The 25238-nt window shown below is 43.8% G+C and overlaps 1 protein-coding gene across 1 annotated transcript in view; it reads left to right on the top strand.

Moving 5' to 3' along the window:
* The window catches only part of rapgefl1 (Rap guanine nucleotide exchange factor (GEF)-like 1), a 30369-nt gene extending 11099 nt beyond the window's left edge, over window positions 1–19270 (top strand). The window contains exons 3-15 of the mRNA XM_061711503.1: window positions 136–214; window positions 2461–2707; window positions 3114–3211; window positions 4744–4856; window positions 5817–6079; window positions 6766–6888; window positions 13885–14063; window positions 14531–14621; window positions 15673–15723; window positions 15884–15971; window positions 16103–16167; window positions 18642–18696; window positions 18788–19270. Of these exons, the coding sequence (XP_061567487.1) occupies window positions 136–214; window positions 2461–2707; window positions 3114–3211; window positions 4744–4856; window positions 5817–6079; window positions 6766–6888; window positions 13885–14063; window positions 14531–14621; window positions 15673–15723; window positions 15884–15971; window positions 16103–16167; window positions 18642–18696; window positions 18788–18912 (1577 nt within the window). The 3' untranslated portion in view covers window positions 18913–19270. The remainder of the gene's footprint in view (window positions 1–135; window positions 215–2460; window positions 2708–3113; window positions 3212–4743; window positions 4857–5816; window positions 6080–6765; window positions 6889–13884; window positions 14064–14530; window positions 14622–15672; window positions 15724–15883; window positions 15972–16102; window positions 16168–18641; window positions 18697–18787) is intronic.
* The last annotated feature ends 5968 nt before the right edge of the window (window positions 19271–25238 follow it).

Consider the following 25238-nt stretch of genomic DNA (forward strand, 5'->3'; position numbering starts at 1 on the left):
GCGGTGCGTTCAGGTGCCTTCGGTGCGTTCAGGTGCCTGCGGTGCGTTCAGGTACCTTCGGTGCGTTCAGGTACCTGCGGTGCGTTCAGGTACATCCGTACTGACCTCTCCCTGTTTCCCTGTCTGTGTCTGCAGAAACGCTGCTGGATGACTTCATGCTGACACACCCCATCTTCCTGACGGCCGACAGGCTCCAGCAGGTCCTGCTGCAGCAGTATCCTCTAAACCCCGACCGCTCCCTAACCCCCAAACCCGCTCCCATTGGCCGGTTCCAGGTTCACCTTCAGGTGCAGCCGCTCTGTTCGGGCCTGCAGGCCTTTTATCTTCTATCCGCCTCCGCTCGTCTCCAGGTGAACGGAACGTAAAGCTCCTCCCAGGGTTTAACCGTCCGTCTGTTTGTTCAGAAGAACAAAACAAAACCACATAATGGCAATGGTTACATGATGTTTTTAAATCAGAATTAATTATTCCGTATTAAATAATTCCGATTGAAACTATTTTCCTTCGAGTTTACAAGGAAATAGTAATTCCGAATTCTACTTTATTTTTGGTTTTAAATAAACTGCAACAGCAATGTGCAACAAAGTAGTACGAAAACTAGAACTATATTTAAAATCACTCAATTTAGATGAACAGAACCTCGTCAAAATGTTCTCCATATAAGAATAAATTCAAATGTACAAAAACAGACATTATTAAATAGAATAAAAAAATTAAATAAAACTTAAATAATGATGTAAATGAAAAGAGGGACCAGAAACAAGGTAACGAAAATGGTTTAAAAATCAAATATTACATTAAATAATTAGTTCTTAAAACTATGTAAAAATGTGCAAAAGCTTTGGTAAAATTAGGGAGAAAAAAATCTAAATAAACTTCTGTAATAAAAACCTTTGACTTTTTTTATTTGTCAACTTTGTTGTTAATACTAATAACTGCCAGTTATATACACACAAACTGTGTTGTTGTACAATAACATACCTTTGATAATGTATGAATCATCACTCACACATAAAAAAATAATTATATATATATATATATATATATATATAGGCACGCACGCACGCACGCACGCACACACACACACACACTTCCTGTGCAACAGTCTCAGCTCTTATTTGGGACGTTTTTCAAAATATTTTTTGGTTCCTGCAATTTGTGGAAATAAAGTTGATTTAAAATTGAGCTAGCAAAATGAACCTAGCTAAGTAGCATAATAAACCTAGCTTAGTAGCAAAATAAACTTAGCTGAGTAGCATAATAAACCTAGCTTGGTAGCATGATAAACCTAGCTAAGTAGCATAATAAACCTAGCTAAGTAGCATGATAAACCTAGCTAAGTAGCATAATAAACCTAGCTAAGTAGCATAATAAACCTAGCTTATTAGCATTACAGAATTAGCATGAAAATTGAAAAGAAATTCAGAATTTCAGATTTTCTGAACATAATTTACAGGAAAAGAAAAAAAGTTAAATGTTGCGGGTTTTGTTTTGTTTTGTACGTTTGTGAGAATTTGAGTCGTAAATTCAGAAACGGCAGGTTTAATTTTGAAATTCTTATTTTCTACAAATTTGTGTTTAAGTGAGAAGTTTGTGCTAGTATTATGCTAGTTAGCTTGGTTTATTATAGTAGCTCAATTTTAAATCAACTTTAGCTCCACAAATTGGAAGATAATAGTTTTACTCAAAAGATGCTAACTCAGCATTATGCTAGCTACACTGGAAGTTCTGAATGGTTATAACCTTTAAATTAACCTTTATAACCTTTAAATTAACCTTTATAACCTTTAAACAATCTGAAAAAACAGAAGTTTCAGAAAAGTCCTTTTTAGATTTCTTCTGCAAATTTGAGAATATATATATATATATATATATATATATATATATATATATATATATATATATATATTTTTTTTTTATTTTTTATTTTTTTTAACTCTTGGGGGCCCCCTAGTGGTCACGGGGACCTAAGCAGCCGCTTAGTTCGCTTATAGGGGTGGGTTAAAAATATCGATGTATCGATATTTTATCGATATACATGTGTAGGAACGATTATTGATACATAAATCCAAGTATCAATTTTAAAAAATATATATAATTTTTTTTTTTGTTTTTTATCACGATCTTTTCCCCCCATTTTTCACCAAGTGCTCCTACGTACTCAGTCCTGGGCGTTGCTCCCTCTACCAACCCTTAGTCTGTTTGAGAAACCTTTCGATTGCCAAAGCAAAATTGGTGTTGTAACTAGAATATCGATATCGAATCGTACCGGAAATCGTATGGACTTGGGACCTGGTGTATCGGAATCGTATCGTATCGGGACCTCAGTGACGATACCCAGCTCTAGTCGCTTATGCCTTGGGCGGCTCTGGCCAAGACAACGGCAGAGTGGAATACAGGTGTTACCTTTATTTGTTCAGAGCTTCAGAGACATTTTCTCCTTAACGCAACCTTTTCCAGATTCAGCCTGGAAGGAGAAGGTGGAGGGAGGGATGGAGAGACGGAGAGGGGGAGAGGAGGAGGAGTGGGGGAGAGAGGGAGGGATGGACAGACGGATGGAGGGATGAGAGGGAGGGATGGACAGATGGATGGAGGGATGACCACGGCGGAGAGGAAGCAGGCCGTTCTGAACGTGGCGTTCAGGTACCTGGAAACCTACAGAGAATTACTGCAGGAGGAGGGAGAGAGGAGCAACTGCTTCCCCAAGGTACACAACCACAACTACACACCTATACACACATATACACACACACACACACACACACATACACACACACACGTCCAGAACTGGACCTGGTCTAATGCTGGACCTTCAGACCTTCAGAGTCCAAACACCTCCAGGACCTGAGCTTAGATCCATAAATCAGGCGACACAACCAGGTCCGAGGTGTGACCCTTTTCATGTGTGGGATCAGTCAGAGAGGAATCACCTGAGATCAGACCATCGTGCTAGAGCCCTGCTATAGCGGGACTGTTTTCTTCATCCTGCTATAGCGGGACTGTTTCCTTCATCCTTCTCCTCCTCCTCCACCCAAACCTCCTCCACCTCCACCCAAACCTCCTCCTCCTCCACCTCTTCTCCCTCCTCAGGTGTGTGTTGTGTTTCCGTGCAGGAACTCTACATGTCTGCGGTTCAGGATCTGAGTCGGTTCCCGGAGCTGGTGGAAGATGTTCTGAAACTGCAGAGATGGACGGAGATCTTACACTGCCCGTAAGACACACACACACAATAACACACACACACACACACACACACACACACACACACACACACACACTTCCTGTGCAACAGTCTCAGCTCTTATTTGGGACGTGTTTTTTGGTTCCTGCAATTCGTGGAAATAAAGTTGATTTAAAATCGAGCTAGCAAAATGAACCTAGCTAAGTAGCATAATAAACCTAGCTTAGTAGCATAATAAACCTAGCTAAGTAACATAATAAACCTAGCTTAGTAGCATAATAAACCTAGCTAAGTAGCATAATAAACCTAGCTAAGTAGCATAATAAACCTAGCTTGGTAGCATAATAAACCTAGCTTGGTAGCATAATAAACCTAGCTTGGTAGCATAATAAACCTAGCTAAGTAGCACGATAAACTTAGCTTGGTAGCATAATAAACCTAGCTTGGTAGCATAATAAACCAAGCTTGGTAGCATAATAAACCTAGCTTATTAGCATAACAGAATTAGCATGAAAATTGAAAAATTCAGAATTTCAGATTTTCTGAACATAATTTGCAGGAAAAGAAAACAAGTTAAATGTTGCGGGTTTTGTTTTAGTGAAGTAAAAAAAAAGTTTTTTTTGTTTTGTACGTTTGTGAGAATTTGAGTCGTAAATTCAGAAACGGCAGCGGGAAGTTTGTGCTAGTATTATGCTAGTTAGCTTGGTTTATTATAGTAGCTCAATTTTAAATCAACTTTAGTTCCACAAATTGGAAGATAATAGTTTTACTCAAAAGATGCTAACGCAGCATTATGCTAGCTCCACTGGAAGTTCTGAATGGTTATAACCTTTAAATTAACCTTTATAACCTTTAAATTAACCTTTATAACCTTTAAACGATCTGAAAAAACAGAAGTTTCAGAAAAGTCCTTTTGTTTTTCTTCTGCAAATTTGAAAATGTTTGAAAACAAAAGTTACGTCTGTTTTTTCTATAGAGATTTGTTTCTTAATTATTCAAAAAATGTTCACTTCAAATCGAAAAAAATATTTTCGATCCAAACAAAATTGTTCAAATGCAATTTTTTGGGTCTCAAATATTTCTTTGTGTTCAAACACTTTTTTTCTTTGATTGAAAAAGTTTTTTTTTGATTAAAGTGATTTTTTTTTTTTATTGAAAATATTTTTTTCTTTTTGAAGCAACTTTTTTGATTAAATGATAAAGACAAAAATATCCTACCCATAATAATATGGCCCAAACACAAAACAACACTACAAGTTGTTTCAAACAAAAAAAACAAAACAAAAAATGCATTTCTTTTAGTCTCAAATATTTCTTTGCATTCAAACGAAAACTTTTTTCTTTGATTGAAATCATTTTTTTTTTATTGAAGTGACATTTTTTTTTATTGAAAATATATTTTTTTGATTAAAGCAATCTTTCTTGAATAATTAAGAAACAAATCTACCTCCATATTTTTCTTTTGCAAATGTCAGGATTATAAATAAAACCAAATTGAAATGAATTCAGAATATAAATTCACAATAGTTTATAATAAAGTAAACATGTGTTTTGTGTCTCAGGTCCGAGGAGGAGAAGGAAACTCGCAGGAAACAAGTTCGGCCGCTTTTCAGACATTTCAGACGCATCGACGCCTGTTTGCAGCCCAGGGAGGCGTTCAGGGGCTCGGACGAGAGTAGGAAACCTGAACACCCGCACACATACACACTCATATATACATGTACACACCCCGCACACACACATACCTGTCTGCAGCTGAGAGAGGCGTTCAGGGGCTCGGACGAGAGTAGGAAACCCAGACACTTACTCATATACACACACATATACACACATATACACACACACATCAAATCAAATCAATGTTTATTTGTTTAGCGCTTTTCATACAAAATAAACAATGCAACGCAAAACGCTTTACATAAAAGGTAATAATGCACACACACACACATACAAACACTGACACACAAATACACACTCATACACTCACACACACACATAATGGGGGCGGAGCCTGGAACCAAAACACAACGGCGGCCGAGACGGTTCTGCTGCCGGGCTGCAGGGTCCTAGTGCCCCCCCCAGTCTTCTGCAGGGTCCTAGTGCCCCCCCCAGTCTTCTGCAGGGTCCTAGTGCCCCCCCAGTCTTCTGCAGGGTCCTAGTGCCCCCCCAGTCTTCTGCAGGGTCCTAGTGCCCCCCCAGTCTTCTGCAGGGTCCTAGTGCCCCCCCAGTCTTCTGCAGGGTCCTAATGCCCCCCCAGTCTTCTGCAGGGTCCTAATGCCCCCCCAGTCTTCTGCAGGGTCCTAGTGCCCCCCTAGTCTTGTAATACCATGTAATAACATGGTAAATACCTGGTTGTTTAAACTAAACATTACTAGGTAATTACAAAGACATTAGATGGGAACTTACAGAAATTAAAGGTATTTACTAGGTTAATATTGGTAACTACCAGTCAATTTACATGTATTTACTCTGAAATTACATGAATTATTTCTAAGTAAGTACCAGGTAATTACTAAGTATTTTTCTGCAAACTACCAGGAAATTATAACCTATATTTGAGGTAGTTACCAGCTAATTACACTTCAATGACCATGTAGTTACCTTGTATTTACTATACATTTCATGTATTCTGCAGTCTTCTGCAGGGTGTACACCCCCGACCACTCCTACGTGACGATCCGGAGCCGGCTGTCCTGCCGGGTCGGGGAGATCCTGGCGCTGGTCCGGGAGAAGCTCCAGTACAGCGAGGACCAGCCGGTAACCGGGTCCCTGGTCCTGGTGGCCGTGACGTCGGCCGGGGAGAAGGCGCCGTTCCGGCCCAGCGACGAGGCCGTGTTCACCACGCTGGGCGTCAACACACACCTGTTCGCCTGCGAGCCGGCCGAGCTCGACTCGCTGGTGAGACCCGCCGAGCTGATCGATTGATCAATCAGCTGATCAACTGATCGATCAACTGATCAATCGATCGATCAACTGATCAGCTGATTGGTCAATCGATCAGCCCATCGATTGATGATGTCTGATCTGTGATAAATGTTGATGTCGAGGTTTCCGTGGCGCCGCAGCAGCAGGGGGGCCAGCAGAGGCTGGAAAGGGCGAAATAAGTAAAAAAATAATAATATGAAGTGCTAGATAAGTAAAAAAATAAAAATAAATAAATATAAAGTGCGAGATAAGTAAATACATAAATATAAAGTAATACAAGAAAAGAAAAAAGAAAGAAAAAAAAAAGAAAAATAACAAAAACAAAAAATATTCCTGGTTCTGGACCTTGACCTGTTCCAAGTCCAAACCTGACTTAGATAAGATGTTTTCTAATTTTAGCGCAGAATAACTGATGTTTTTCTTCTTTGCACAAAAACAAGCAGAGCTGATTTGATCAAAGTGTCTTTTAAACTTTATCAATAGTATAGTAATAGTATCGAGGGTTGATCGCTGCTCCGTCGCCCCCCGGAGGTCCGGAGGTGGAACCGCAGGCTGCAGAGACACAGAGGTGTTAATGATGTCACGTCCTGCCCCCCCAGCTGCTAATGATGTCACTTCCTGCCCCCCCAGCTGCTAATGATGTCACTTCCTGCCCCCAGCTGCCCCTTCCGGAGGAAATCCACTGGACTCCGGGCGACAGCAAACTCCACGACATGTCGGCCGAGGAAGTGGCCAATCAGCTGGTGGCGTTCGACTGGGAGCTGTTCAGCTGCGTCCACGAGGTCGGTGGAGGTTTTTGTTTGAAATTCTTTATTCAGTCACATCACACTACGAACATTATCAACACAAACATTATCAACACAAACATTATCAACACAAACATTATCAACACAAACATTATCAACACAAGCATTATCAACACAAACATTATCGACACAAACATTATCAACACAAACATTATCAACACAAACATTATCAACACAAACATTATCAACACAAACATTATCAACACAAACATTATCAACACAAACATTATCAACACAAACATTATCAACACAAACATTATCAACACAAACATTATTGACACAAACATTATCAACACAAACATTATTGACACAAACATTATCTTTTTTTTTTTTTTTTTTTTTTTTTTTTTTTTTTTTTTTTACCTTGTCTGCACACATATTATTGAATTATACCATGACGGTAGAAACCAAAAGTGTATATATGTGCATTATTACTATATGTAATATATACATATATATACGTACACATATGCGTACACATACATAAACATACACATACAAACCCAGTGTTTTTTTGTTTTTTTTTTTTTTTTTGTTTTTTTTTGGGGGGGGGAGGGGGTGGGGGGGGGGTGACGACATCCGCTGCCAATCCAGGAAGCAGGAACACACGGAGACACACGTCAAGCACTGGAAATCTGCAACAAAAAAACCACAAACAAAGCACGAAACCGGCACGGAGCCAACCAAAACACGAACAGCAATCGACCTAAATCTTGAGATCTGATCGCAGTCTGAGCTAAGCTATCGCTACCGCTACCTAGACCCAAAAACTAGAGAGCCAGCATGCAGGTGAACAAGCCAGTGTGTATGTCTATGTGTGTGTGTGTGTATGTATATGATCATGCGTGTGTGTGTGTGTGTGTGTGTGTGTGTGTGTGTGTGTGTGTGTGTGTGTGTGTGTGTGCATGTGACTAAATGACTATATGTGTGTATGTGTGTGTGTGTGTGTGTGTGTGTGTAATAAACCAAACAAAGCTCCACCTGAAGTGTATCTATAGTGGGGGAGGGGGGGGAGCGACCCCGCCACCCGCGAGACCAGAGGCCGACAAGGAAGAGCCCGGAACCCAGGCCACCGGCAAACCCCACAGAGGGGAGAAGTAGGAGGGAGGCAACCCACCGCCTGCGAGGCCCCCCCCCCGCCCGGCGGCGGCCGAGGGGGCCCGCGGGCGGGGCCCCCACGGCGCGGAAAGAAGCAGCCAGGGATCCCGCGGCGGCGGACCGCGACCCAGGCAATCCCCGGCCACCCGGTCCAGGCCGGACACGCGGCCGGGAGGCCCTCACCCTTCAGGCCAACGACCCCCACCCGGCAGGGGGCCAGCCTGCCCGGAGAGACAGAGCCGCCCCGGCCGCCGACGCGGGCAGGCGCACCCGTCCCCCACGAAAGTGGCCCTCCAAGACCAGAGGGGCGCCCCGCCGTAGAGGCAGCGGGGGGGACCGGAGACGGGCCCGGAGAGAGGGAACCCCCCAACAAGGCGACACCCGCGCAGGCCCGACAACGGAGGGCCCCAGACCCAGGCATCCCATTCATTCATCCATTCACCTATCCGATACCTATACTAATAATAATATAATATACTATACATAATAATAATAATAATAATACTAATAATAATAATAATAATAATAATAATAACCATCTTTGTATAATATAATATTGATAAATTATTAAGTTTTTGATGTCCTGCCAATGGAGGCTCAAATCCTCCATGGCAGGACCCTTCCATACCGCATTCTCACCGACACAGACATACAATCACGCACCGTTTCCCCCTCCCCGGGGGGGTCCAGCACCGCCAGAAGGCACCCCAGGCTGCACGGCGGGCCCCGCCAGGCCCGGGTAACCCGACCCACCCGTCCGAGGCCCAGGCCGGTGAGGGAACGCGGGTGATGTGGGACCCCCTCCCGCCCCTTGTGTTGAGTGCATGTGATTAATGCCATAAAAACAGGGAGGAGGGAGGGCCAAGTATCGATTGACACCGACCCCCCCCCCCTCCCGAACTACGTGTCCTTGTCAAGTGTGTTTATAAAGTGTTGAATGTGCAGTGTCTAATTTGCTGTTAAAACCGTGAGGCGGGGAGTGCCGGGCCACGCGGGACAGTGCCCCCCACGACCCGGACCCCCCGCCTTTCGCCTATGTGCGTATGAATCGTGTAGGGGGGGCAAGAGGGGGAGCGGAGGCCGAAGCCAGGAGGCAGGACCAGCAAAGCTGGCCCTGATAAGACACCCGCGTCCCCCCACCGGCCATCCAGTAGACGGGGGCCGGCCCCCCGAGCCGGGCCAGGGCCCCACCGTACCTCCACGGGCGCCCCCGGAGCCGCCGGAGCCCCCAGACGGAGGGGGAAACGGTCCAACATCCTCCCATTCATACTGACAACATAAGACATAGATACCTGGGAATGGCGCCACCCCGCCGCCGCGCCCGCCCGTGCACCCCCCGGTCAGGGGAGGCCCGATCTCCGGACCCGGCCCCACCCCCCCCCCCGAGGCCACCCCGGCGGACACCCCAAGGGTCACGGAGTCCCCACATCCGCAGGGGCACTTGGCCCCCGCCCAGCGACGGAGGACCAAGGCAGCAATGCCCCCCCAGCGCAGACAGCCACCCCCCACCCAGGCAGGACCGGGCCCTCCGGGTGGGACCCCCACGTCCACGGCCCAGCCCCCCCCAGGAGGCCCGGAGACGCCCAAGCCACCGCCCCCCGCCCGAGCCCTCCCCAGCCACCCCCCCCCCCACCGCCATGAGGTACCCCCCCCCACAGGCCCCCAAGGCCCCCACCGGCCAGGGACAGGACCCCGCGGCCCCACCCACCGCCCCCCAGGGGCCACCAGAGGCCCGCGCCCCAGACCCCCCAAGCCGACCCCCAACCCCAAGGGCTACGAGATCACCCCCCCCCCGCCCCCACTAGGTAACGAGGCCAATAATCGGGGACCACAGAGAGTGCAATTCAGCCGAGTGTTGTTCAGTGGAGGCAGACATTATCTCACTACTAATATGATCTGATAAAAGATTCCTAAAATGGTTGATACATAAACTGGATTTTTGTTTCCAATTTACTAGAATGGTTTTCTTTGCGATACATAAGGCAGTAAGAACCCGGTGTGTCCAATTAGGATCTATTTGAGTGTCTCCCAGGTGACCTAATATACACACCGTGGGGCACACTGGGATTCTGTGGTCGATCCATGTGGATAAATCCTCACAAATCTCCTTCCAGAACCTCTGTACCGGTGTACAGAACCATAAAGCATGCATATAATTATCTGGGGTGTTCTCTGTGCACTGTGAACAGATATTAGAGGTGACAAAGCCCATCTGGAACATCCTTTGTCCAGTATAATGTATTCTATGAAGAACTTTATACTGTATAAGTTGTAAGTTTGGGTTTTTAGTCATAGTAAACGTATTTAAGCATATTTGTGACCAAGAAAGCTGGTCGGTAGTCAGAGAGAGATCCGCCTCCCACTTGGAGATCGGGAGAGAGACTGACTCGTCCAGTTTAGACACTAACCTGTAAAGTTTTGATAACAACTTTAAATTGCTTAGATTTAATAAATCTATTATCTTAGCGGGAAGTTGTAAGTCTAATTGTCTAATTTTGTATGTTTTATTTATTATGGCCTTGAGTTGTTGATACTCTAAAAATTTACTCCTGCTAACTCCGTATTGAACCATAAGTGTATTGAAAGGTACAAACTGTCCTCCTACAATTACGTGCTGTAAATACCGTATTCCTTGATCTCTCCATTGAACGAAGTTAACCATCTTTTTATCATTTTTCACGATGTCCGGGTTGTTCCATATGGGTGTACGGTCACATGGAAAAAGTGAAATTTTAGCTACTTTAAGAAATTCCCACCAAGCTGATAAAGTTGTGCTAATATTAATGCTTTTGAAACATTGATGACGTTTGATACTTTGACTAATAAATGGTAACTCTGAGATTTCTAGTTCGTTGCAAAACACTTGCTCTGAGTCCAGCCATTGACTATCTAAAGGATGATCCTTTGACCATTTTACAATATACTGTAATTTATTGGCAAGGAAGTAATACTGAAAGTTAGGTAGCTCTAAACCTCCATATTCTTTAGATTTCTGCAATGTCTTTAAACTAATGCGTGGAGTTTTATTTTTCCACAGAAATTTTGAAACACCTGAGTCCAGCGATTTAAACCAGGAAATAGGGGGTTTGAATGGTATCATTGAGAAAAAATAATTTACTTTTGGTAAAACCATCATTTTAATGGTGGCTATTCTACCCATGAGTGAAATGGGGAGAGAGCTCCATCTAGCAAGATCATCTTCTATTTTCTTTATAAGCTGAACATAATTTAATTTTATTAACTCTGACAGCCTAGGGGAGATGTTTATGCCTAAATATCTAATGTTCCCTGATTGTAATTGAGTATTGGATATATTCCTAAAATTGCAGTTCACGCACAAAACGGTGGATTTAGACCAATTAATAGAATAATCAGACAGAGATGAAAATCCCTCTATAAGTGCGATTGTCTGTGATAGTGAAGATCGTGAGTTCTGGAGGAAGAGGAGTACGTCATCCGCATAAAGACTTATTTTGTGCTCTACTATTTTGCATTGTATACCTTTAATATTTTGATTTTGTCTAATAGCTGCTGCTAAAGGTTCGATAAACACAAAGACACAAACATTATCAACACAAACATTATTGACACAAACATTATTGACACAAACATTATCAACACAAACATTATTGACACAAACATTATTGACACAAACATTATCAACACAAACATTATCAACAGAAACATTATCAACACAAACATTATCAACACAAACATTATTGACACAAACATTATCAACACAAACATTATTGACACAAACATTATCAACACAAACATTATTGACACAAACATTATCAACAGAAACATTATTGACAAAATAGTGACTGGAAAGGCAACAGGCAGAACCATAGTGCTTATATTAAAGGTATTGTGACATGAAAAACACATTTTTCTTGATTTTTTGTGTTTTGTTGGGTGTCTTGATCAATTACACCCAAAAAACAACGAACTTTTAACATTCAGTGTATTGTGTGCTTTCTGGGATTTTCCGCATAACTGTGCAAAAACGGCGCATGTGGTTTGGTGGCGGATCGTTACGTCAGGGCCCGCTAAATCACCGCCCCCTCCACCCAGCTCCCTGTCTCCTCTCCAGCGCACCATAAAGGCTGATTTATGGTTCCGCGTTACACCGACGCAGACCCTACGGCGTAGGCTCTGCGTCGATTTAACGCGGAACCATAAATCAGACTTAACACGGAGCTGTTTAGAGCCTCTTTTGTTCTAATCACCGGAGGAAAACTGCTAAGAAGACCCGCGGCCACTGACTGGACTTAAGATAAGGAGACACTGCTGCTTGCATGCCTTTATTTTTATGATTGTTTGCTGTGGACTGTCTGCTTCGCCCTGCTGCTTTTCCGTGCATGCTTCGCCTGTCGCTCCCGGCTTAACTCTCCGACGCCGCTGTGAGCGTATTGCTGGGTTGGAGGAGGTTGGGAGGAGGAGCGGAGCAATGATTGACAGGAAAGGGGAAAAGGAAGCATTTTTCACGGCGCAAAAAAACACTGTCATAAAAAGCCAGGAATGGAGTACTAGAGTGAAGTTTTTCTTGTTACACTCTTTTAGACACATTTGAGGGATGTTGGCCAAGACTTTTAATACTGTTAAAAGCATGTTAAAAATGATGTCACAATACCTTTAATGCCTGTCTTACATACCAGAATAAGATATCCAGAATTCTTTCAATATAAAAAACCAACAAACTTACACTTAAAAAAAGAAACAACAACAAAACAACAACCACTGACAAACAATCAAACAAACAAAACTAAATTAAGCCAAACCAAACCAGAAAACAAAACAGAGCTACTTCCAACCTGTTTTCATTCTTTATTTCAATTCAATTCCCAAATTGATCATTTCAATATCAGGTCTGCAAACAAACTCCATCCACCTTTTTCAGCTCTACTTTTTCACAATTTTCAATTAGATTCAGAGGTTTGTCTTTATTGGAACATCTTACCAACGTATTAGAAAACGTTCGAGTACAAATACTTTCAAAAAAACAAATCACAACATTTTTACTAGCCCAACTTAGTAAAGATTAACCATCATTTCCAGAACTTCTCTCCCTCATTAGATTCCTGTTTTTGTTTTTCAGTAATTAAGCTTATTTTCCTTAGTTGTCCATGTTTTACATATTTCCATAGATATTGTTTTTTTCTCTACAGGATAAACATCGACAAGCCCTGATGGGTTTCTGGTTCCTCCCGCACTTTTTCTGATATATTGTATTTCTTTTTTATTTCCTTTTTTTTTACATACTGTTCGTCTGTACTTTTTAAAACTGTTGTATATTTGTATGTGAAAAAAAACAAAACAAAAGTGCGAAATAAATAAATATAAAGTGTGAGATAAGTAGATAAATAAATAAATAAATATAAAGTGTTAATAAATATATATAAAATGCGATATAAGTAAATGCATAAATATAGAGTGCAAGATAAGTAAAAAAGTGCGAGATAACTAAAATATAAAAAATAAATATAAAGTGCGCGTTAGGTAAAAAAATAAATCAATAAATATAAAGTGTGAGATAAGTAAATAAATAAATATAAAGTGTGAGATGAATAAATAAATAAATATAAAGTGTGAGATAAGTAAATAAATAAATATAAAGTGTGAGATAAGTAAATAAATAAATATAAAGTGTGAGATAAGTAAATAAATAAATATAAAGTGTGAGATAAGTAAATAAATAAATATAAAGTGTGAGATAAGTAAATAAATAAATATAAAGTGCGAGATAAGTAAATAAATAAATATAAAGTGCGAGATAAGTAAATGCATAAATATAAAGTGTGAGATAAGTAAAGCCCGGACTCCGGGGTTCCTGAACCCAAGTTCACCAAGTTCCTGCCCGTGTCTCTCCTGCAGGTGGAGTTCGTGTGCTACGTGTTCCACGGCGAGCAGTCGCGCTGGCGCCCCCTGAACCTGGAGCTGGTACTGCAGCGCTGCAGCGAAGTTCAGCACTGGGTCGCCACGGAGATCCTGCAGTGCAGCTCGCTGCCCAAGAGAGTCCAGCTGCTGCGCAAGTTCATCAAGATCGCCGCGCTGTGAGTCCGAAAACTCCGAGAAACAAGCAGGAACTAGCATTTCAGAACAGGAAGTAGAATACTAGAACAGGAACTAGCATACTAGAACAGGAACTATCATTTCAGAACAGGAAGTATTATCTAAGAGCAGGAACTAGCATCCTGGAACAGGAAGTAGCATCTAAGAACAGGAACTAGCATCTAAGAACAGGAAGTAGCATCCTTGAACAGGAACTAGCATCCTGGAACAGGAACTAGAATCTAAGAACAGGAACTAGCATCTCAGAACAGGAACTAGCATCTAACAACAGGAACTTGCATCTCAGAACAGGAACTAGCATCTCAGAACAGGAAGTAGCATCCTTGAACAGGAACTAGCATCCTGGAACAGGAACTAGCATCTAACAACAGGAACTTGCATCTCAGAACAGGAACTAGCATCTCAGAACAGGAAGTAGCCTCTCAGCTAACCCTCCTCTCTGTTTCAGGTGTAAGCAGCAGCAGGATCTTCTCTCCTTCCTGGCCGTCGTCCTCGGACTGGACAACCCGGCCGTTAGCCGTCTGCGGCTAACCTGGGAGGTACGACACACCTGCACACGTCCATTAGAGCTGTCCTGGTTCTACTGGACCAGTATGGACCCTAATCCCTCACCTGAGGTCCAGTAGAACCAGTAATTTGTAATTTATGTATTTATTTCAAAACAGGGACGGTGCATTATAAGACATTAATCTTGTACAAGAGAATATGCATGCTTCCAGGTTGTAGCAGCTTGCTATTTTCCACCTGTAGCCCCTGGGCAGGTTGATGGAATAATACATAAACATTAGTATAGAAAAAGAAAAAGAGCAGGGAGCTGCAGCATTATGGATAATTCTGACATTAGAGTGCTTTATCAGATTCTCAAAGTTTAAAATGTCATATTTGTTGAGTATATGACAGTGATGGTAGTGAGTGACATGGTTTTTTATCGTGGATTTTTAGGGCACTTTTGTATAATGAATCAAGTGGGTTTTGAACTGTTTTATTTGACTGAGACCAGCTTGTAATACAATATAAAAAATGTGGTATAATCATAGCATTCAGATACAGACTGGACTCAACTGTGAGTGAATTCCTCATGTATCTGAGGTTAGCAAGATTCAAATTCAGTGTTTCTCTTTTTTTTTAACATGGTTTTTAAAGCTGAGAGTTTGGTCAAGGGTAAGACCCAAATACTTGAATTTATACACATTGTTTATTTTCCATTTCCTGAGACTTCTGGGCTAATCTTTCACTATGCACCTGTTGGTGAAAAACATGGTTACAGTTTTTTCTAAGTTTAAAGTGAGGCATGAGTTATGTAAATAGGCAGCAACATGTTGCATTTCCTTTGTTAATTTCTTGGCGACCACTGTAGCTTTTACCAGGACTATACAGTATATGACACATATACATTGTCATGCTGACATCATCACACAGGGAAGGTATGGTAAGTATGGAAACTAGTCCCTGATCTGAGATCCATCAGAACCAGACCCGACTCTGGGACCGGACTCTGGGACCGGACTCTGGGACCGGACTGGGGTCCCAGACCCGGTCCAGGCTGCAGTGAAGGATCATGGGTAACCTCTAACCTCCTCTCTTCTGCAGGGTCTCCCGGGGAAGTTCAGGAAACAGTTCCAGCAGTTCGAGGGCCTGGCGGTGAGTCCTGGACCAGACCTGCTCTCCCTTCTTCCTCCTTTACTTCCTTCCTCTTTCTTTCCTTATGTCCTTACTTCCATCCTATCTTCCTCCTTTTTCCTCCTTTTTCCTCCTTTACTTACTTCCTCCCCCCCTTAACCAGTGTCCTCTCTTCTTCCAGGATCCGTCCAGGAACCACAAGTCCTACAGGGACCTGATCTTCAGCCTGAGACCCCCGTTGATCCCCTTCACTCCCCTGCTGCTCAAAGGTGAGACCTGGGGGAAGTAGAGGAGGGAGGAGGGAGGAAAGATGGAGGAAGTAAGGGAGGGAGGAAGTAAAGGAGGAAGGAGGAAGTAAAGGAGGAAGGAGGAAGTAAAGATCTGACTCTCCTCTCCTCAGATCTGACGTTCCTCCACGAGTCCTGCAAGTCCTTCCATGGAGACTTGGTGAACTTTGAGAAGATGGTGAGACACACACACTAATACACACACACACACACGCACACTGTAATGTCCCAAGGTGGTGGTAATTAGCTCCATAGGGACATTAACATGTGTATACCCAAAAATGAAAGAAATGGAATACTGACAACTGGGTAAAGTGAACAGAAAGACTTGTTTATTAACGAAAAGTCTCTGAAAATCCAACAACACAAAAGGTTAAGGGAAGGGACTGGTGGTGCAATCAAAACAATGCTATTCTAAAAGTCAACAAAATCTAACCTACCTCGCCAAAATAAAACTTCCTATTCTACCTAAAAAATGAAGTTACAACATGTGGCACTCACCTCTAACCTGGTGTACTTAACAAAAAATTACCTATGTGATGTTCGGTGTACAGGGTACCCCATCTTACCCTGTCCCTTCCCCGTAAGAAGCTGAGTGAGAAAGTTTGTAAACTGAAAATGCACTACTGGGGAAAGTTAACTGAGGACTCAAACTAAGAAACAAAGTACTGAGACTGTTGGCTGGAGCACAGGAGGAGCAGCTGGAGGAGAAGAGCCTGATGGCTAGGACACAGGTGCTTCTTATATGGTGACGAGTTGAAATGATTGGTGGGACCGCTGAGTGGTGGCCCAACCGGTGGAGAGGGGTGGAACCGAGTGGAGGGAATGGGCTGGACCTGTGAGTATGAGACAGAGTGGAGGGAGAGAGAGAGGAGCAGGAGCAAAGAGGAGAAAACACCTAACTGCCCCCCCATACTAGTACACGTAACACACACCAACACACGCACACTTGCTTACTTGTTTAAGGTTGTCCATCGTGTCAGATGATGACATTCCATCTCTATTTCTTGTTAGTCCAATCATGAGGCTGTTAGTCCAATCATGAGACTGTTAGTCCAATCATGAGAGTGTTAGTCCAATCATGAGACTGTTAGTCCAATCATGAGACTGTTAGTCCAATCATGAGAGTGTGTAGTCCAATCATGAGGCTGTTAGTCCAATCATGAGAGTGTTAGTCCAATCATGAGACTGTTAGTCCAATCATGAGACTGTTAGTCCAATCATGAGGCTGTTAGTCCAATCATGAGACTGTTAGTCCAATCATGAGGCTGTTAGTCCAATCATGAGGCTGTTAGTCCAATCATGAGACTGTTAGTCCAATCATGAGACTGTTAGTCCAATCATGAGACTGTTAGTCCAATCATGAGACTGTTAGTCCAATCATGAGACTGTTAGTCCAATCATGAGGCTGTTAGTCCAATCATGAGGCTGTTAGTCCAATCATGAGGCTGTTAGTCCAATCATGAGACTGTTAGTCCAATCATGAGACTGTTAGTCCAATCATGAGACTGTTAGTCCAATCATGAGACTGTTAGTCCAATCATGAGGCTGTTAGTCCAATCATGAGGCTGTTAGTCCAATCATGAGGCTGTTAGTCCAATCATGAGAGTGTTAGTCCAATCATGAGACTGTTAGTCCAATCATGAGACTGTTAGTCCAATAATGAGACTGTTAGTCCAACCATAAGTCTGTTAGTCCAATCATGAGTCTGTTAGTCCAATCATGAGACTGTTAGTCCAATCATGAGACTGTTAGTCCAATCATGAGGCTGTTAGTCCAATCATGAGGCTGTTAGTCCAATCATGAGACTGTTAGTCCAATCATGAGGCTGTTAGTCCAATCATGAGGCTGTTAGTCCAATCATGAGACTGTTAGTCCAATCATGAGGCTGTTAGTCCAATCATGAGACTGTTAGTCCAATCATGAGGCTGTTAGTCCAATAATGAGACTGTTAGTCCAATCATGAGGCTGTTAGTCCAATCATGAGGCTGTTAGTCCAATCATGAGACTGTTAGTCCAATCATGAGACTGTTAGTCCAATCATGAGACTGTTAGTCCAATAATGAGACTGTTAGTCCAACCATAAGTCTGTTAGTCCAATCATGAGTCTGTTAGTCCAATCATGAGACTGTTAGTCCAATCATGAGGCTGTTAGTCCAATCATGAGACTTTTAGTCCAATCATGAGACTGTTAGTCCAATCATGAGGCTGTTAGTCCAATCATGAGGCTGTTAGTCCAATCATGAGACTGTTAGTCCAATCATGAGGCTGTTAGTCCAATCATGAGACTGTTAGTCCAATCATGAGGCTGTTAGTCCAATAATGAGACTGTTAGTCCAATCATGAGGCTGTTAGTCCAATCATGAGGCTGTTAGTCCAATCATGAGAGTGTTAGTCCAATCATGAGACTGTTAGTCCAATCATGAGACTGTTAGTCCAATAATGAGACTGTTAGTCCAACCATAAGTCTGTTAGTCCAATCATGAGTCTGTTAGTCCAATCATGAGACTGTTAGTCCAATCATGAGGCTGTTAGTCCAATCATGAGACTTTTAGTCCAATCATGAGACTGTTAGTCCAATCATGAGGCTGTTAGTCCAATCATGAGGCTGTTAGTCCAGTCATGACTCCGTCTCCGTCTCTGTTTCTGCAGCACAAAGTAGCTGAGATGGTGAGGAGCATCCGCCGCTTCCGGAGCAGCCAGCTGGGTGAGACACACACACACACATGGACATGCACACACACACACACACAGGGGTATTATGGGATGTCCTGACTTCCTTCCTGTCTGTCCCGTAGCCGTGGATACGGAGACGTCGCCCCCCCACCTGCAGACCAAGGCCTACGTGAGACAACTACAGGTCATCGACAACCAGAACCTGCTGTTTGACATGTCCTGCAGGCTGGAGCCAAGAGACACGTAGACCTGGACCTGGACCTGGACCTGGTCCTGGACCTGGACCTGGTCCTGGACCTGGACCTGGACCTGGACCTGGACCAGGACCTGGACCTGGACCTGTACCTGGACCTGGACCTGGTCCTGGAACCAGGAACCAGAAACCAGGAACCAACGACAACCAGAACCTGCTGTTTGACATGTCCTGCAGGCTGGAGCCAAGAGACACGTAGTCCTGGACCTGGTCCTGGACCTGGACCTGGACCTGGACCTGGACCTGGACCTGGACCTGAACCTGGACCCGGGACCATGACTTGTTCTGGAAGGTTCTGGAAGGAAAGTTCTGAACTCACACTGGATTCACACTGAAAGCGTCTGTTTTGGGAGAAATCTCAATTAGGTTCTAGGAGTGGTCGGTTTTACCAAAATGAATCACACACACACACCTCGCCTTTGCTATAAGATAAGAATACATTTATTAGCAGAAAGCAAGCATTTACATAGAAGACGTCCACAAAACTACCAGTTTGCTAGGATAATTTGTCGAGTTATCCCCCGCAAATGGCAGAACCCACAAAATTACTCGTTTGCTAGGATAAAGTGTCAAGTTACCCCCCGCAAATGGCAGAGCAATATTCCTCACACACAACTACAAAGGTTTTAAGGCCTATCTTACCTCGACACGGGACTGGAGAGCCGGGGACATTCCGGATAGAGTAAGCCAAGGAAAAAAACCGCGCCGGGCGTCCTGCACTGACCCACAGCAGACTCTGAATCCGGACTTCCGGCTACCGCGTCCCTATACCTCTCCCTCAACACCTTGCGGAGGGGGGGGGGGGGGGAGGCCTATTCGCCCCCCCGTCCGCAAACTCTCAAAATAAGTTTCGGCTCACAGGGACCGAAATCCCGTGCGAACCAGGCTCTTTCTCACAGAAAAACAGGCATTTGCTACGATAAACAGCAGGTGCGTGGCTGACTAAAAACTAAAGCTGTGTTTTGGGAATCTAGGGCATCTTCAGGACACAACATTTATTTTTTCTCCCTTCAGCGTCATAGGCGTTCGGCTGCCATTCATGTCTATGAGAGCTGCTACCATTCATGTCTATGAGAGCTGCTACCATTCATGTCTATGAGAGCTGCTACCATTCATGTCTATGAGAGCTGCTACCATTCATGTCTATAGCCCCTTTCACACAGCCAGTTTGAGGCGGGAACGTTGCGCCTTTAAGCCGCCTCGCTGTTCTGTGTGAAAGTTACGGAGGCGGAATGGGGGGGCCAAGTGGCCCCACCAATAAGCCGGCAGCGGAGGTAGTCACAGAGCCGTCACAGAGCCGAAACGGGGTCTGTGTGAATGACACAGCCGGCATGCCGCTGACATGACGGTCGGACTGACGCTGTCGTCACGCCTCTGATTGCGGAACGCCGGCATGCTGTGTGAATTTACAGACGGGAGCGGCGTTATGCCGGCGTTGTAGGGTTCTGTGTGAACCAACAAAGGCGGCGTATTGGCAGGACTTCTTTACACCAATATTGCGGAATCTCTGTGTGAAAGGGGCTTATGAGAGCTGCTACCATTCATGTCTATGAGAGCTGCTACCATTCATGTCTATGAGAGCTGCTACCATTCATGTCTATGAGAGCTGCTACCATTCATGTCTATGAGAGCTGCTACCATTCATGTCTATGAGAGCTGCTACCATTCATGTCTATGAGAGCTGCTACCATTCATGTCTATGAGAGCTGCTACCATTCATGTCTATGAGAGCTGCTACCATTCATGTCTATGAGAGCTGCTACCATTCATGTCTATGAGAGCTGCTACCATTCATGTCTATGAGAGCTGCTACCATTCATGTCTATGAGAGCTGCTAGCATTCATGTCTATGAGAGCTGCTACCATTCATGTCTATGAGAGCTGCTACCATTCATGTCTATGAGAGCTGCTAGCATTCATGTCTATGAGAGCTGCTACCATTCATGTCTATGAGAGCTGCTACCATTCATGTCTATGAGAGCTGCTACCATTCATGTCTATGAGAGCTGCTACCATTCATGTCTATGAGAGCTGCTACCATTCATGTCTATGAGAGCTGCTACCATTCATGTCTATGAGAGCTGCTACCATTCATGTCTATGAGAGCTGCTACCATTCATGTCTATGAGAGCTGCTACCATTCATGTCTATGAGAGCTGCTACCATTCATTGAGAAAAAAGTCAAAATATCGAGAAAAAAGTCAAAATGTCGAGATTAATGTTGAAGTACAATTTCAAGAATAAAGTCAAAATGTTGCCTTTTGTCTCAACATTTCGACTTTATTCATGGAATTTTGACTTTTTTCTCAACATTGACTTTTTTCTCGACATTTTAACTTTTTCCCGACATTTCAACTTTTTTCATGAAATTTTGACTTTTTTCTCAACATTGACTTTTTTCTCGACATTTCAACTTTTTTCTCGACATTTTAACTTTTTCTCGACATTTCAACTTTTTTCACGAAATTTTGACTTTTCTCAACATTTAAACTTTTTTCTCGACATTATGAATTTTTTCACAAAATTTAGATTTTTTTTCCTCGACATTTCGACTTTTTTTCCTCGACATTTCGACTTTTTTCTCGAAATTGGACTTCAAAATTTATCTCAAAATTTTGCCTTTTTTCTCAACATTTCAACTATCTTCATGAAATATTGACTTTTTCCTCAACATTTTGACTTTTTTCTCGAAATGCATAATGAAAATCTCATCCTCTATGAGAGCTGCTACCATTCATGTCTATGAGAGCTGCTACCATTCATGTCTATGAGAGCTGCTACCATTCATGTCTATGAGAGCTGCTACCATTCATGTCTATGAGAGCTGCTACCATTCATGTCTATGAGAGCTGCTACCATTCATGTCTATGAGAGCTGCTACCATTCATGTCTATGAGAGCTGCTACCATTCATGTCTATGAGAGCTGCTACCATTCATGTCTATGAGAGCTGCTACCATTCATGTCTATGAGAGCTGCTACCATTCATGTCTATGAGAGCTGCTACCATTCATGTCTATGAGAGCTGCTACCATTCATGTCTATGAGAGCTGCTACCATTCATGTCTATGAGAGCTGCTACCATTCATGTCTATGAGAGCTGCTACCATTCATGTCTATGAGAGCTGCTACCATTCATGTCTATGAGAGCTGCTACCATTCATGTCTATGAGAGCTGCTACCATTCATGTCTATGAGAGCTGCTACCATTCATGTCTATGAGAGCTGCTACCATTCATTGAGAAAAAAGTCAAAATGTCGAGAAAAAAGTCGAAATGTCGAGATTAATGTTGAAGTACAATTTCAAGAATAAAGTCAAAATGTTGCGTTTTGTCTCAACATTTCGACTTTATTCATGGCATTTTGACTTTTTTCTCAACATTGACTTTTTTCTCGACATTTCAACTTTTTTCTCGACATTTTAACTTTTTCTCGACATTTCACCTTTTTTCACGAAATTTTGACTTTTCTCAACATTTAAACTTTTTTCTCGACATTTTGACTTTTTTCACAAAATTTCGAATTTTTTCCTCGACATTTCGACTTTTTTCTCGAAATTGGACTTCAAAATTTATCTCAAAATGTTGCCTTTTTTCTCAACATTTTGACTTTTTTCTCGAAATGCATAATGAAAATCTCATCCTCTATGAGAGCTGCTGCGAGAGGCGTCGGAGGTGTCTAGAGCGTCAATTTGAAGTTGAAAACAGATTTATTTTTATCAGGAATTAATATTTTTCATCCAGTAAACTGACATTTTTGCGGATTTAACTGCCGTTTTTACCAGAACTGCTCATGTGAAACAGTATCTGATGGTTGAGGAGCTGGATGGTCCCAAGTATTTTATTTGCTACATCGATCCAACGCTGTTGATCCTTTCAGTGTGAATCCAGGGTGAGAAACCCGTCGTTTCTCCGTCGAGGTTTCAGCCCGACGGCCGTCCGGGTCTCGGGTCTCGGACGCCGTCGTGAGGACGCAGAGACGCCGACGGCTCTGTGACGAGCTCCTCCCACAGGGGGCGGGGCCACGCCCCCGTGGCTCCGCCCATCAGCAGCTCCAGACGGGACTCCAGGACGCCACTAGCCGCTGCTAGCTGCCGCTAGCTGCCGCCGCGGTGCGTTCAGGCTCCTCGGAGAGTAGATGCTGGTTTTCTACAGAAAGACTCTGTTTCAGGAGGCTGTGGCGCTCCGCCGGGCCGGAGTCAGACCCGGTTCTAGGCCGGTTCTGGTCCGGTTCTAGTCCAGACCCGGTTCTGGTCCGGTTCTGGTCCAGGCGGCCCTGATGGCGCCGTTTCCTCGCTCTGCTCTGACCAACATGAAATATCTAAACTAAACTTTTCAAAGCTGATTTATCTGCTCAAGTGGACCCGGAACCACGAAGACCACATGGACCACCGGGACCGGGTCCCAGGACGAGCCTGGCCACGCCCACTTTGGGGGCGGGTCCCAGGAAGAGCCCGGCCACGCCCACTTTGGGGGCGGGTCCCAGGACGAGGGTCGGCGTCTCCCATCAACAAGGTCCCAGGACGAGCCTGGCCCCGCCCACTTTGGGGGCGGGTCCGGTGGGTCCCAGGACGGGCCTGGCCACGCCCACTTTGGGGGCGGGACCGGGTCCCAGGGCGAGCCTGGCCCCGCCCACTTTGGGGGCGGGTCCCAGGAAGAGCCCGGCCACGCCCACTTTGGGGGCGGGTCCCAGGACGAGGGTCGGCGTCTCCCATCAACAAGGTCCCAGGACGAGCCTGGCCACGCCCACTTTGGGGGCGGGTCCCAGGACGAGCCAAGCCCCGCCCACTTTGGGGGCGGGGCCGGCAGGTCGGCGTCTCCTTCAACAAGCACCTTCCTCGTGAAGCTCAGGGCTCAGAGACGTCGGACCGCTGGAGGTTCTTTCCTCCTCGATTGATCGATCGGCTGGCGGATTGATCGGTTGATCGATCGGTTGACGATTGATTAATCGATCGGTTCTGTGTCGTGCAGCTGATCAGCTTCAGCCATATTTACTCTTAAATTAACGTCTTGTTTTCCTGCTGACGGCCGCCAGAGCCGAGGACACGGTAAGAAACAAGGGGGGGGGGGGTCCAGGTGGACCGAGGGGACCGGGGGGACCGGTTCTGACCAGTTCTGACCGGTTATGACCGGTTCTGACCGGTTCTGACCGGTTCTGACCAGTTCTGGTCGTTCATTTCACACCTGGACACTTAGACAGGTGGACATCCAGATGTAACCCAAGGTTGGCCCTGTGAACAACCCGGACATCAGTGTGTATATATCCGGACGGTGACCTTAATGGCACTTTAAAACGCTTCTCTTCTGATATCAGCGGTCAGGTTTTTATAGTATTGGCTTTTTGAATCTTTCACAGGGGTTATTTTCTTAATGGACCCATACCTCTTCAAACAATCAAACATCAACTTGATATATTAACCCCTAATTGCTGGATGAAATCCATATTGACTTAAACCACAAGTTTAAACCGTCAAAATTATTCTTCCAAAACTTATTCAGACCCAAAATTAAATGTTTTTTTTATTTAATTGGACTCCTGTCTGGCTCGCCAAGATTGTAGCAAATCATGTTAGCTAAATTGAAATGAATTAAGATGATAATATACAATGGCCTAGGTCAGGGATCAGCAACCCGCGGCTCTAAAGAGCTGCATGCAGCTCTTTAGAGCCGCATGCAGCTCTTTAGCGCCGCCCTAGTGGCTCCTGGAGCTTTTTCAAAAAGGTTTGACCTTTTTTTTTCCTTTTTTCCTTTCCTTTTTTCTCGACATTTCGACTTTTTTCTTCAGATTGTACTTCAACAATAATCTCGAAATTTAGACTTTTTTCTCGAAATTTTGACTTTTTTCTCAAGATTGTATTTCAACAATAATCTTGACATTTCGACTTTTTTCTCGAGATTTTGACTCTTTTCTCGACATTTCAACTTTTTCTTGAAGTGCATAATGAAAAAAAAAATCTTCCTCCTCTAAAATATTATTTTTATTTTTCTCCTGCCTGGCCATTAATACTCCATATATTCGCGTAACAAAAAGAGTCATGTGGAAAGACATTAGTTTGCTACATTTGCAGCCGAGGACCCAGTTCTAACTAATATAGAAACATGCAGCATGTGTTGCCTTCATTCCAAGGTTTGTACAAGACTTTTCATTTTTTGCGGCTCCAGACATATTAGTTTCTTTGTGTTTTTGGTCCAATATGGCTCTAAAACATTTTGGGTTGAGACCCCTGGCCTAGGTAAACACAGAAGAAACACAGGTTAAATGAGTCCAACTTATATGAAAACCACAGACACAACTTAAGTTTGAAAATAATAATTTGCATTG

Source organism: Cololabis saira, chromosome 21 (genome assembly GCF_033807715.1).
Source record: "Cololabis saira isolate AMF1-May2022 chromosome 21, fColSai1.1, whole genome shotgun sequence".
In the NCBI taxonomy this organism is placed as follows: Eukaryota; Metazoa; Chordata; class Actinopteri; order Beloniformes; family Belonidae; genus Cololabis; species Cololabis saira.